At 35.8% G+C, this 14,771-nt stretch overlaps 1 protein-coding gene across 1 annotated transcript in view; it reads right to left on the bottom strand.

Annotated features, from left to right (window-relative positions):
- The window catches only part of LOC131054677 (dolichyl-diphosphooligosaccharide--protein glycosyltransferase subunit STT3A), a 111,584-nt gene extending 97,634 nt beyond the window's left edge, over positions 1–13,950 (bottom strand). The window contains exons 1-2 of the mRNA XM_057989237.2: positions 13,556–13,950; positions 13,214–13,276 (exon numbers count right to left, since the gene is read on the bottom strand). Coding sequence (XP_057845220.2) covers positions 13,214–13,276; positions 13,556–13,687 — 195 coding nt within the window. The 5' untranslated portion in view covers positions 13,688–13,950. The remainder of the gene's footprint in view (positions 1–13,213; positions 13,277–13,555) is intronic.
- Positions 13,951–14,771: the final 821 nt, after the last annotated feature.

Below are 14,771 nucleotides of genomic sequence, written 5' to 3'. Positions count from 1 at the left end.
CAATCACTACCAAACAAATCTCTTTATGATAGTTGCAGAAGTGATCTATTTTTAGTACCTAAGTCATCACTATATATTTTCTTGAACTAGTGATCAACATTAATGATTATATTTCTCATTCCTTATAGCTACAAACAATTTTTTTTCTAATTGTTCCTACTAATCAGTTTAATATAGAGAATACACAGCCAAACTAAATAATACACACAAGAATAACAAATAATAGGAATATACCTTTGCCTTATTATAAGATCCATACATATAATTATGGAAATAATATAATGAATAAGATAGATCTCACACAACACAAGACATGTTCATGAGCCAAGATGCCTTAATATCCAATATATGCAGAAATAGAGTAAACCTTTGAGGTAGGCTAACACATTACAATACTCCTCATGGAAGAAGCCACTCCATGTAATGTCCCCCCTTTGAAATAGAATTTAATAATAAATAATAATAATAAAATTAAAATATTAAAAATTAAATTATAATATAAAGAATATAATTAATTAAAATTTAATTAAGTTAATGAATGGTTAAAAGACATGGAAGGAAAAGTTGTGACTCCCTCAACAATAAGATATAAAAGGGAGAAGAGAACCTCATTTGGGAGGGGGATAACTTGGAAATCAGAAGTGCCGATCTGATTTAAATAAGAAGTGCAGGTCTGATTGTGAAAGGTTGTGTCCCTTTGAAAGGGCAGAAATAATGAAGAGTTGCACACTTTCAAAGGGTGTTAATGGTGAAAGGGTGTGTCCCTTGCCAAAGGGCATGCATGATGAAGAGGTATGACCTCTCCCTCACATTGAGAGATGTAAAGAAAAAGGAATCAAAGCATCCAGTTACATCACCATGGATCAGATCAGATCAAAACTGTTATTAAGTTACAGGCAGTAACATCCTTGTTCTTGGTGGTATGCATGGAATGTTTTTAATAAGTATGCTTAATATATGAAGCCCAATAATCTTCTTATGCGGAATTGATAGTAACATTAATATGGACTGCAATATGTATGACAGTCATACGCAATTTCACAAATATATTCATAATACATAAGAAATATTTATACTTAGTCTAAATCATGTTATTACTGTCCGTATTTAAGAAGATGGGAATGAGATGTTCCAAAGAGGGGCAGTCTAAATCCAAGCAATAGGTTAAATCCCAAGATAGGGTCGGGATCAGCAACCCATAAACCTTGAGGGTATAGACCCAAGATAGGTAAGGGCTTGGATCTGTAAACTTTGAGGGAACCTATTGTAGTTGGTCTCTAAGTGCTTTGGTAACATACGTAAACCCTTTTCTCTTAAAACTGAAGTAGTAGCAAGATCTGATATCTATATTAAGAACTATGAATGATGAAATTAATCATCTAATGAGGAAAATAGATAAGCACTTGATAATAACTAATTGAAGAATATCAATCAATTTTAATATATTGAAATAGATCAGGTAGGGGACATTACACTCCACACTATATCAACAAGAAATCCCAATTACAATATCATATTCCACACACATCCTTACAATGATAATTACTTCCTTTATATAGACCTCCTAATAATACAATGGATGGATAATCCTAATGAAGACATACTCATCCTTGACATAAATTAATTACACAAGTTTTTGATACCACGTGATATTATCTACGCATATAGTAATGGAAATAATATAATGAATACAATATATCTCACACAAAACAATAGATGTTCATGGGCCAAGGTGCCCTAATATCTAATATATGTAGAAATGGAGTAAACCCTTGACGTAGGGTAACACTATACAATACTCTTTATGGAAGAAGTCATTCAAATATATATCTCCAAGAGATCCCAAATACAATATCATACTCCACACATATTCTTACAATAATAATTACCTCCTTTATATGGACCTCCTAATATACAACGAAGGGACAATCCTAATAAAGGCCCACTCATCACCTAATATAATTAATTACACAAGTTGTCCAAATGACCCATTATAGCTAACCTAAGAGATGTGTGCCACATGTCAGCATCTCCACCTACCTAAGTACATTATAATATCATATCCCTAGGTACATAACTCCTTTGTCTTCCACTATGCACTTAATCTTTGCTAATCTAACTTTTACAATTTGCACCACCCAACCTTTCTTGAAATACAATTCTCGACTTGCATACCAGAAATCCATGAACACTGCTACTTCTTGTAGATTTTAAACCTTAGGTATGTTAATCAGATTTAGATAATTAATTATGCCCTAGTTTGTAATCAGATTTGCAGTATTTTATTAGACCAACATAAATTAAATATGCCCTAGATTGTAATCAGATTTGCAGTATTTAATAAGTCAACATAAATCAGAAATAAAACAGTAGACAACAAGCATACCCTAGGAAAACCTCTAATGAGGAAAAACCCAGCATGAAAGACCCACAGGTCGGATTATATATTCTCCTCTTAAAATGCACAATTACAATACTTAGCTCTTCTATCAGATCTGATCTATTTGTGTAGCAGATCTGCTCTTTCTATGTCCTTCAAGTTGCACAACACCACCTAGGTCATCTTGCACAAATTCGCATAAGTCTGGATGAATTCACCTTCTTCCTTATTAATTTGCACTTGATGAGCAGAGCTGTTTTCTCATTCGCATATATGAAAAATGAAATGAATTGAATGTTTTCTGACTTGCAAATTGTCACTTATTTATATACATCTTTTACTCTTGAAATACAAGTCGGCCTCCTTGGGTTTTTGGCGCCAATAATTAAATGGTGTGTATTTTGCATAGCGTGGTATTGGATTGTGCATAAGATAGGGTCACGTTACCCTAGGATAGGACCCGGTCCTAAAGGGGGTTCGGATGTTGCCTTAAGGCAATCCGAACCCATATAACCCTAGTTACAATCAACACTTCTTGCTCGTACCTTAACTCAAATGCTAAGTTACTAATTTCAACTATTTGAACTCACATCTCCATTGGGTCTAGCTTCACCCATGGTCTGGCCTCGGCACCCTAAATTCCTTGTGAATCTAGTGTTCACTGACATTGATGACCTATTGAATCCCCTTTACCCCTTATGCAAAAACTCCACCAAGTTCTTTTCCATAAGGCTTTCAACAACTAAGACCTTTGTCTTTGACAATATCCCTGTTTGCAAGAAAGATCTCAAGGAGACACTACACTTTAAAGTGCCTCGAATCCACCATGACTTTTACGAATAGGAAGCCCCCACCCTAACAAATAGAATCAACAAATATCAATCTTATCCCCTTTACTATCTCCTTCGAAATGATCATTACACCCATTTTTTTAGCAGCATACAAGCCTTGCTTCACTATAAACCAGTGTTCCACGAGGACGCGTCTCCCCCAAAAAAAACGCGTCCCCTAAAGGGGGACATTTTCAAGACTTGGGAACTTGGGGGAAACATCCCGCCATAGCATCACCACTTCCACCACCAAGCATTACATATTGATTGCAACCTTTAACTTCATGAGAACTAGTTGGCCTTTCATGGGGCACTCACGAAGATGTTATATTGCGGATTTTCCCTTGAAGGTTTCATTTCACCTCTATTTTTATATCAGCACTGCTCCACCGCTTTCCCTGTCGTCCCCAAATTTAGGCCCTTGGTCCCCCGATCAGTTGTGACCTTTTCACACATCACCCCATTGCGAATGGGGAACCCCACTTTTTTGCTTATTATGTAGATGTTTTGCTTAGATTGCCTTAGCTTAGCAATAATTTCCTAGTTTTAACCTTTGCTTATGAGAGGGTATTGTATCAAGATTAAAGTTGTCATGAAGCAAGAAATGTTGTCAAAGAATGCAAAAAGTTGTCAAAATGCAAGGAAGTCATCTAGAATGCTCAGTTGTCCAAGTGTTTGCAAGCTAATGTGAATTTTGTGATGAAAAGGTGAAAAGTCCCTATGGAGATTGAATCTCCACTCCTAAGATTTGAAGCAAAGAATGATCAATAAAAATCCACTTAGTCCCTATGGAGATCGATTTTCCACTTAGGGAATTGAGTGAATGAAGTAATTTGAACAAGCAATGCAAATTTGAACGAAGGAAATTCATGAGCAATTGAATCAAAGATCAATCATATCCATATGGAATTCGAATTTCCACTCTAGGTGGAATATGAAAGGAGATGAAACAAGCCTAAGGTAGGTCATGGATCAAAAAGTCCTTATGAAAAATAGAAATTCACTATGAACAAATTCATAAAGACTAACTTGTCCCTATAGAGGTCGAATCAAAATTTCATAGGGACAAAATGAAGATCAATAATCCCTATACATATCGAATCTCCACTTGAAGTGAAAAGTTGTTGATGATTGATCAAATTCCATGTGGACTAACCGTGTCCCTATCCCTATTGAATTTCCACTTGGGGATAAAACATGCAAAGAAAAATGAATTTTCATAAATAGTCCCTATACATATCGATTCTCCACTCAATGACTCAGGCTTGCTAAAATGATTGAACAAAATTCATAGGGACAAATCAAGTAAAGTCATAGATCAAAAGGTCTCCATGCACATCGATTCTCCACTCTCTTCATCAAGTGGACAAAATTCAAAGAGAAATTCATAAGGACAAGGTAACAAAAATAGGGATCCCTATCAAATCTCCACTAGACAAAATACCTTGCAATATTTGACTAAATTCATAGGGACTAAATTTGTCCCTATCCCTATCGATTTTCCCCAAGGTAATAAACTGGCTAAAGGTTGAATGAATTTTATAGGGACTAAATTTGTCCCTATCCCTATGGATTTCCACCAATGAGCAATCAGAGTTTAAAATGAAATTTATCCATTCGCATTGCAACTTTTTGTCATGGTATACAAGGATCAATGAAAAGTAGGGACAAATTAATCCCTATGAGGTGCGATTTTCCACCTTATGGATGAGACTTAAGCACAAAACAAGCTGAAACGTGTGGGTTCAATGTGAAACATGTGGAATCCTGACCTAAATCAAGTGTGTGGACCTAAATCTGAAAGTCCTGACCTAAATCAAATGTGTGGATCCTCATTGAAATGTGCAGACCTTAATGTGAACATAAGGAAGATCAAACATAGGGCAGATCTAAAAGGTAACATGCTGAGAGTGGTCCTATCTTCATCATATTAAGCAAAGTGAAACGCATAAGGACCAAAAGCTAAGTGAAACATATGAAGGAGGACCCAAATCCAAGCATGAGGACTCAAACCAAACATGAAACGTGTAAAGATTGCTCCTGCCCTAAAGCAAACGTGTGAGCCTAAAAGCAATATAAAGTGTCTAGACATAAATAAAAAAATGTGAAAGGAGACTTAAACATGAAGCATATCAGGGTGGTCCTAAAAGGCAACCTGTGGAGAGGAGATCCTAAAATAAAACGTGGAGATAGGGAAACTAAAACATACGAAGCCTAGGAATCAAATTCGAATTAAGCTAAGACCTAAAGCCTAAGGCATATGGATTATTAAACATAGGACCGGACCTATAATAAGGAGTGTCAATGCAAGGATGTAGCGTATGAATTCAAACATGAAGCATGAAGACTTAATTATCAACGTATAGAAGTGATCAAGGCAGCATTAAGGCTGACCTATACTATGGCAACAAGATGAAACATATGGATTTAACCTTAACGCCAAGACCTAAAGTTTGCAGCGTGTGGATTTTAATTGTAAAGTGCAGACTTAAATGAGGCGTGTGGGGTTTCTATTAGGCCTAGACCTAAATTAAATACATGAAAGATCATTTATACTTGAAGATGTAATTAATTTTGATGATGTTTTCATTCAAATTATACTTCTCTTGCAGGTATGATTGCAAGCGAATACAAGGGAAGCATAAGGATGTGAGGCCAGAGTTCAAGAGCAAATGGACTTCATAGAGAGATATCAATGCAGCTACTAGCATCAAAATCTCAGGGGTGTTGTGTCAAAAGATCAACATCAAGAGTTATACAAGCAAGACGATAGACTTCACAACTTCAACAAAGCAATGGTAACAAGATGATCAGCATGCAACTTCGGGGATAACATTCGTAAGGAAGGCAAAGATGATCAGCAGTTCAAGATATAACATGGAAGATAATCAAAGATAGTAATAAAGGACTCCAACAAGTAAAGGAGAGATCACACAATCACATCAAGGAAAGACACTATAAAGCAAGTGTAGGGATCAACACCAAGGGATTCAAAACGTTCAAGGCGCAGAAATGAAGAAAATCTTCCAAATATCTTGAATTTAATAAATTTCAGAGTATTACACACCAACAAAACATTGTATTATTTTCTACACACCAAATCACTCATTACAAATCATTATATATAGGAAGATGTCTTCCCCAAATTTCTCCATGTAGTTTTGCCCAGCTCTATAGTTAGTGAGATGTTTAAAACAACTCAAACAAACACATAATACGTGGAGCACTAATTTCCAACATTCCCCCCCTTTGTGCAAACATGGTAAAAACTCACACTCTCCACTTGCAATAAGCCCAACTCTCCAGGCTCATGATCTTGATTCAAACGAAAGACACCTCCCATCAACCTTTCATGGTTTTCACACAGGCTTACCACGAACCTGGATATGAACATGAACCCACCAACTATCTACCTCGTGTGGTTTTCTGGATCCTCCCACAAACCCTTTCAAGATCCATGAACTGCATTACACTAGTGCTTTTGTTCATTACAATATTCTACACTAGGGAAGTTATATAGGAATCAACAGACATATCACAAAAGGGAATGAAACATTGGTTATATTCCTCCCCACAATATGAAATTCCACTTATTCGCACAACCAGGAACACTGAAAAACAAAACATATCATGTTGCATACTAGAAAATAGAATGCCACCAAAGCTGATAAGTGGCCCCATCGTTGGTGACTGACGAGAGGTAGCTGATTGACCTCTGACCTCCGATGCCTTCGTCCTCCATTCTTGAATTTATCTAAAGCGTGTATTCTTCATCACTGGGACATGATAGCTCTTCATCATTGGCATGGTTTTCCCAATCAGTTTCTTCAGCTAAGGAAGCATGATGATCCAGTTTAACATCTAGTAGATCTTGTGCCCTCTTCTTGCAATTCAAAATTACATGTCCCATTTCATTGCAATAGAAACATTTGATTTTTCCTTTTGAAGGAATATTCTTAGATTTGTACTTTCCTTTTCTTGCTTTGTTATGTACAAATAAGACCTCTTCAGATTCTGAATCTTCATTATGATCAAATAAAGTAGATATTACCCCTTCAGGACTAATGGTTATCTTGCTTAAAGTAAACACCATCCCAGACATACTTTTAGGCAAACCATTCAGAAGCCATTTGGCATCATCATCTTTTACTTTCTCATTAATCCCAGCTAGCTGATTTAGGAGAGAGTGAAATTTATTGATAAGATCTGCCATTTTTGTACCTTTTTCCATCTTCGGTCCATACAATCTTTGCTTCAATGTTGTCTTGGCACTTTCTGCTTCAGAGCTGAAGACCTTGTTTAATGACTCCCAAATCTCTTTTGCCGACTTTGCAAAATCCACATGGTGTACAAATACTTTTGATAAGTCGAGAACAAAAGTTCCCAAAGCTTTCTGACTTTTAATATTCCACTTCGCAAGTTCATTTGCATCAGTTGGTATGACTAAGTTTGGTTTGACAACATCCCACTGATCCTTTTCCATCAAGTGTAGCCGCATTTGTATCTGCCATGTATGAAAGTCTCTACCATCGAATTTCTCAATGAAACTTAATTTATCCATGACTGCTCCTCTAATCAAAGGTGTCGGGCTCAACCAATAATGCACCTTAACTATAACACTTTAACACAAGGACAATTGATTTTATAAAACTTTTAGACTATGACAGAAAAATATCTCCTAGCTAACAATAAATTATAGTAACAAACAATAACCACATAGATACTAGTGACGATACCCTAGCACCATGATGGTTTTAATATTACATTTAGTTGTAAATTTGCCTAAAGATAATTTACTCTTATAATAGCAATGCTCAATACCTGAATTCAATAGGCTACACGGGCACCGGCATCTATAACTCGAAGATGGGGGTCTTCACTCATGCACACCACTTCAAGACCAAACTTAAAAATCAAAGCCACAAACAAAATGAAAATAATAATTTTCCATGCAATGAAGTAGACTCATCGAGCCACAGAGAAAACCCTAGCAAATGAAAACATGAGCCAGGGATAATGAACAGTCACGCAGGCCTGTCCAAACTTAATCTCCACTTTGCTTCTCCTCTCGCAAATACAAGACCGCTTGATTAGAAATTGCAAGCAGTCACGCTTACCATCTCTTGGTTACAATTTTAGCATCCAATTCTCTTTAGGTGATCGAAGTGACCCATTTGCATTGTCTAAAGATTTGAGGTTCCCACACGAGCCAATCCCAAGCTGATCGAAACAATGGCTTGCCAATGAAAAAGAATTATCCATGTAGTTTCATCTCCAATCGTAGATGAAAACTTTTCAAAAAGAATATGGCCTCACATTATAACAGATCAATCAGAAAAGAATGGAGATCCTGATCCAGAAACAAAATGACTCTAATACCATAATGGATTTCAGAGTATTATACACCAACAAAAGATCGTATTATTTTCTGCACACCAAATCACTCGTTACAAATAATTATATATAGGAAGATGTCTTCCCCAAATTTCTCCATGTAGTTTTGCCCGACTCTATAATTAGTGAGATGTTTAAAACAACTCAAACAAACACATAATACATGGAGCACTAACTTCCAACGGAAGTTCCTTTGAAAATCCAAGATTCAAAGCCAGTACAGGGTGGTGATCAAGGTCAAGTACACCATGAACATTCTACATCAAGCATAGACGCCACTAAGTCTACATCAAACATCATCAAGGATAAAGCAAGGAATTCCCAAGTTAGGAGGTGAAATTGTGTAAGGGGGGTCAAGGAGATAGTTCTAGAAGAGTTAGCCAAAGTTAGAAGGCCCGATCCCCAAGGATGCTGCAATTTGGGAATATGATCATCACATCATACCAGTCAATTGGAAATGTTGAGTATCAAGAGATATTGCCCAAGGCATCAACACTTCTTCATGATGGTGTATCAGATCTACAATACAAGTTGAGGTGGCATCCCAGTCATCATTCCACCAATCAAAGGATTCCAAGTCAAGATATCCAAATGCAATGTACCTCACTCACCTTATGGGGGCACAAACTTCAAGATACCTAACCTCAATTCTTATTGGTGCTCATTCAAAGTTAAACATGTGTCCAATTTAGTGTAATAATCTCATTGGTCAAGAAAAGAGTTTGTTATAGCAAACCCTAATTAGGGTTTTTCAATATGTAATCTTGGTCGTTGATTGTGAATCAATCTAGGCCATTGAATTGTATTGGGAGCTCTATATAAGGCTCAATTCTCTTATTGCAAAGGTTAATAGTTAATAGCCAAACAATAATAGTTCATAAATAGTAATTAGGTAGCAAGTAGAGTAGAATAGGAGGAAAGGAGATTGTTGCCAAGACTTCTTGTAATAAAATACTTTCTACATTGAAATTATGGTGAATATGGTGTGCTATTTCAACTTATTGCATGGTCTCTACTTCTCATTGTTTAAGTAAAGTTCATTGATCATGGTGAATGCTTATGAGGATATTGTGATGAATTCCTTGGTTCATACTTTTTGTGGTTTGTTGATTGTACTTATAGTGTAAAGTTAGCCTGAACCTCATCATTGTGCTAAGTTCGATTATGGGTACTTATTCAAGTTGCACCAGCATTGGGTATTTGAATGATGTATTTGCAATATGAAAATCTTCCATTTTCCTTAGAACAGTGCATCAGTCTTGTGTAGTTGTCGTCATGGCAAAGCAAGACTTGATTCAAAGGAGTTTGTCTATCTAAGTAACATTCATTGTCATCATTGATCTTAGGAGTAGCGTAGTCTTTCTAAATCCTTGTCCTTTTATCCTTTTTTCAAGTTAAGTTAGTCTTCACATTTCAATAAGATTCATGTGCAATGTAAGTCCCCCTTGTGATTCCAGCAATATCACATCAAACCATTGAGTTATCCACACGTCAAGACCTAACAGTATAAACCTTGGAGTCACCTTGTATGATCACATAGCTTAGCGTTTGAGAGGATTTTGTTCAAGAGAGGATAAAATACTTGGTATTTTATTCTATGCATGAAGTGCATAAAAAACACATCAACACAATCCCTGAAGTCCGTCCTCTCGTCAGGAAACTTTGTGGAACTATTCTAAAAACACATTGAAAAGGTTTATGTCACCATATGTGAAGGTAAAGTCATTGCTCCTTTAATTAGGTGCTTGGATGAATTGACTGGAGCTCCTGGTGCTTTCCCTATGACTTGATATATATAAAAGAATAACACTATACTAAATAAAATGGTATAATATGTGGGCATGCTTGAATATATTTAATAATGATCAATGAATTATGACTTTATTTTTTAAGTAAATTACTTTATATATAGGTACTACACTCTAAGTGCCTTGAATCTGCATGACTTTTACAAATAGGAAGACCCTATCCTAACTGAAAAGTTGATGACTATCGCTTTTATCATCTTTACCACTTCCTTTGAAATGAGCTCAAGACTCGTTAGCAAACAAGCCTTGCCCCTAGACAAGGTTTATGCCACCATATGTGGAGGCAAAGTCATTGCTCCTTTAATTAAGTGCTTGGATGGATGGATTGGAGTTCCTAATCCTTTCCCCACAACTTGATATATAAAAACAAATGATAATGTACTAGATAATATGGTATAATGTGTGGGCATGCTTAAATATATTTAATAATGATCAATGAATTATGAGTATTTTATATTTTGTATATAACTTTATATATATATATATATATATATATATGGGCATGCTTCAATATGTTTAATAATGATCAATGAATTACAAGGTTTATTTATTTGCAAATTATATATATATATACGAGCATGCTTGAAAGCGTTTAATAATGATTAATGAATTATGATTATTTTGTTTTTTTGCAAAGTAGTACCCAGCCATATTAAACCGAGGAAAAAGGATACACCATATGGCAAACCCAAATGCCAAACCTGTATCCAAATCAGCAACTTCGCTCAAATATTGTAAAACCTATTCTGGTTTATACGTTGTATGCTGAACCCAAAAGATTGCTGATAATTTGAAACATACACATTTTTAACTCTTGAAAACTAGAGGCCAGTTCCGACTCAAATGCAGGACCTTCAAACAATTTAGATATCTGAGAATCTGTTGGCTTAATAAACTTCTTTCATTCCATTGCATCTCTCACTATTGGAAGATCCAAAGTATTCTGTCCTGTTAGTTTGAAAATTGCAGAATGTCTTAGTGAAGTAGTTGCCCTTTGTCAAATTATTATGACATTGGCTTTTCCAGATGAGAACTTAAGGCCATGCATATTTGTTAGTGCCACAAATAAAATGTTGCATTCAATTCCTTCTTCATGAATCTCATTGATACAAGGAGTTGAGTAACCCTTCTAATGCTTTCTGAATCTCTGACAGTAAATGTCAATCACTGCCCGAAAAATCTCTTTATGGTAGCTTTGGCAGTGATATATCTTTAGTACCTAAGTCATCATTATAAATTATGATGAACTGGTGATCAACCTTAAGGATTAAATTCCTCATTCTTCTTGGGTACAGCTAAGGTTTTCAGATGTTCCTACCAGTCAGTGTAGAATAGAGAATACACAACAAGACTAATTTCTACATGGACAAAATCAGGTACTGCTGAGGATAATAAGCCAATTTACCTTAATGAAATTAATCCAGAATTTGAATGGACTGCAAATAATGATGACTTTCTTGAACCTGAGGATTTTGAAATCCTACCAGAGGTCAACTTGGATAGTGATGTGGTTGAACAACTTGGGAGAGGCTTTGACCCAGAAGCTTCATCAACAAGACCTGCAGCCCTCTAGCATAGCTCTCTTTGTAGTAGCAAAAGTCATGATTGTGTTTGAGCTTTTGGAACTTTGTATTTATTTTATAGATTGACTTTGTACGAACTATATTGTAATTGAAATTTTGTAAACTATCAGAATCTAGTTATTATTTAATATTTATGCACTATGAACTATGCTTTGTGCAATGCAGTATAATCAGCAATGAGTATAAACAACAAAAATCTATTTTCTATAATTCATGGGCTAAACTCTATCTTATTTTATCCATATCTCTATGCTATGGATATGCCTTTAAAAAAAAATTTAAAAGTAGTTTTTATATTTTATCTAATTTTTTTATATTTTCTTTTTAATCCAATTTTTTCCCATTTAAATCCTAATCTTTTAGTTTGCCGATCTTTTCCCAAAAGAAATTTTGCTGCTACAGGCCAAATAATACACACAAGAATAATAGAAAATAGGAACAGAACTTTGACTTGTCTTCAACTGTGTCATTTATCTTTTCTCACCTAACTATGACAATTGATACAACCTCCAACCCAAAATCTCTGCATCCGCCAACTTTTCTTGAACTACAATTCTAAACCTGGGTACTGAAAAATCCACGGAGAGTACTGCTTCTTGCTCATACATTAACTCAACTGTTGTAAGAACTGTTCTTGTTTAAGTGTTGTATGCCGAACCCAAAATATTGCTACTAATTTGAAACGTACACATGTTTATCTCTTTGAAACCAAAGGCTAGCTAGGAATCAAATGTAGGACCTCCCATCGGTATGCTGGAGCACTCCTATACTTAGTTAGTAGCCGTTTGCACAGCTTGTTTTTGGTGCAGCGTCGATTAACTTTCCAACTTCCCCTCAAGCCACAAACACCAGAAGAAATAGAACATCTTGGGTCCAACTTGTCAATCGTAGAGTTCAGCATATGAATGTAGGTTTGAGCAAAAAAAGAACTTGTAGGGGCTGATAGCTTAGTGGTAAATTGCAAGGAGGAGGCCCAAGGTTTTAGTTCCTAGCTAGTAAACGCTTCAATACCATGTACAGACCAATGATGACTAAGTCCCTGTAATTTCAATATGATACTGCAATTTGAAATCTTAAGCTTAAAAGAGGTTAATTTCCAACATCATAATTATTTTATATTAACACACAGCAGACTATGTTTCTCCAAAGTCAGTCAAACTTGTTTTTGCGTAGTTCCATTAAATACAATGTGTGGCAAAGACAAGAAAAAGCACGTACCTGTGTAACTCTGTAATTGAAGTAAGGATCGAATTCATGAATGACGCTTTCATACTTGATAACCTGGCGCAAATAACAAAATATTCTTTATATAACTAACCAGAATATTTTTACTATCATTACAACTCCATCTTAAAAATTCCAAAATCCGGTTTTCAAATAAAACTCATTCTAGAACAGGGGATCTGCTATCCAATTGGAAAAATATTCAAATTAATAGTAAACTACTTTAATAGGGAAACGGATCGAAAGTATTGGAGTTAGAATCAGGTTAAAAGGCGGATCGGCAGTACAAAAAGGATATAATTTGATTCCAATAACAACAAACTATAAAACACTTACAGAGAAAAGACGGATGGAAAAAGCGAGAATGGCAACCAAAATGAGGATAGTGAAAGATAAGACGGAGCCGAATGCATCTCTGGCTTTTGATGTCGATGTCGATATGGACGTTGCAGTTACAGAGGCCGCCATGATCTCTCAAAAAATTATTCACGAACTCTACTCTGGTTTGATCTGTGCCATTTATATCAACAATCTACGCTTTCTCGCTTTCTAAATTTTGAAGGATAAGAGGGTTTACGAGCCGGAAGAAGCGAATAGAAAGGGGTTTGATTTTTCAACGCTTCTCCCCCTGAATTTTCTCTCACTCACAGATGTTTTAGAATATCATGCAAGTTTTGAGAGCGAAGTGCCGCAGCCCACCCCAAATAAAACGTCATTCCAAAAGTAGTTGTGGTTCAAAAGTCTAGGGAAAGTCCACACGCCTTACATAGTACCTAGGGATAATTATTATTATTCATAAATTAATGGCAACGTCTATGTAGTCGACAAAAAAATATCGCTTATTGCGGTAGTAATTTTTTGTCGGTTGTTTAGCCATTTCGATAAGAAGAAGAAGAAATTATTTTAACGTCCACGAGACTAAATATAGCTTATGGGACAAAACTGCCAACTGTACTGGATTAAGCACTAATTGCCTTTTGCATTTCAGCTCTCTTCTTATGTAGCGTGATGATAAGTGCTCCCAGCTTGTCAACAATTCCCTCAATGAAAAGATTGTCCCAAGAGTTAGTTGTCAAGATTTTAATATAGCTGTCCATGTTGTCCTCGAAAGCTTCACATTCTAAAATGAAGTGTTTTTCCATTTCCACTTTTTCCGTTTCCACAAAGAGTGCACACTCTCTCCTCCCAATCTTCTTTAGGTCTTTTCCAACTACCAGTTTCACTACGAAGCTGGTGAGAATTAGTTCTTAATTGAGCAATAAGGATCTTGGCTCTCCAAGGAATATTGGCCCCTATGTACGTCTTTTGTTGATAATTACAAGTGGGGTTAAACTCTTCAATATAGTATTTTTTCTTTCTCCCAAGGTTTTTATCCTAAATGCACTTGCCAAACTTGTCTATTACAAATGCTTTTATCTCCTTGCTATTGGTGGGGCACGCATTCAAGTAGATATTCCATTTACTTAACCATTTGTTATTTTGTTGCATCCAAGTCTTTTTTCTTTTGCATAGAGATCATTAAAGACAATCCTAGGCCATCAGTCCTCATCCA

The sequence above is a fragment of the Cryptomeria japonica genome, chromosome 2 (assembly GCF_030272615.1).
Source record: "Cryptomeria japonica chromosome 2, Sugi_1.0, whole genome shotgun sequence".
NCBI lineage: Eukaryota > Viridiplantae > Streptophyta > Pinopsida > Cupressales > Cupressaceae > Cryptomeria > Cryptomeria japonica.
Note: the sequence above shows the minus strand (reverse complement) of the source record. Positions and strands in the feature narration are given on the sequence as shown.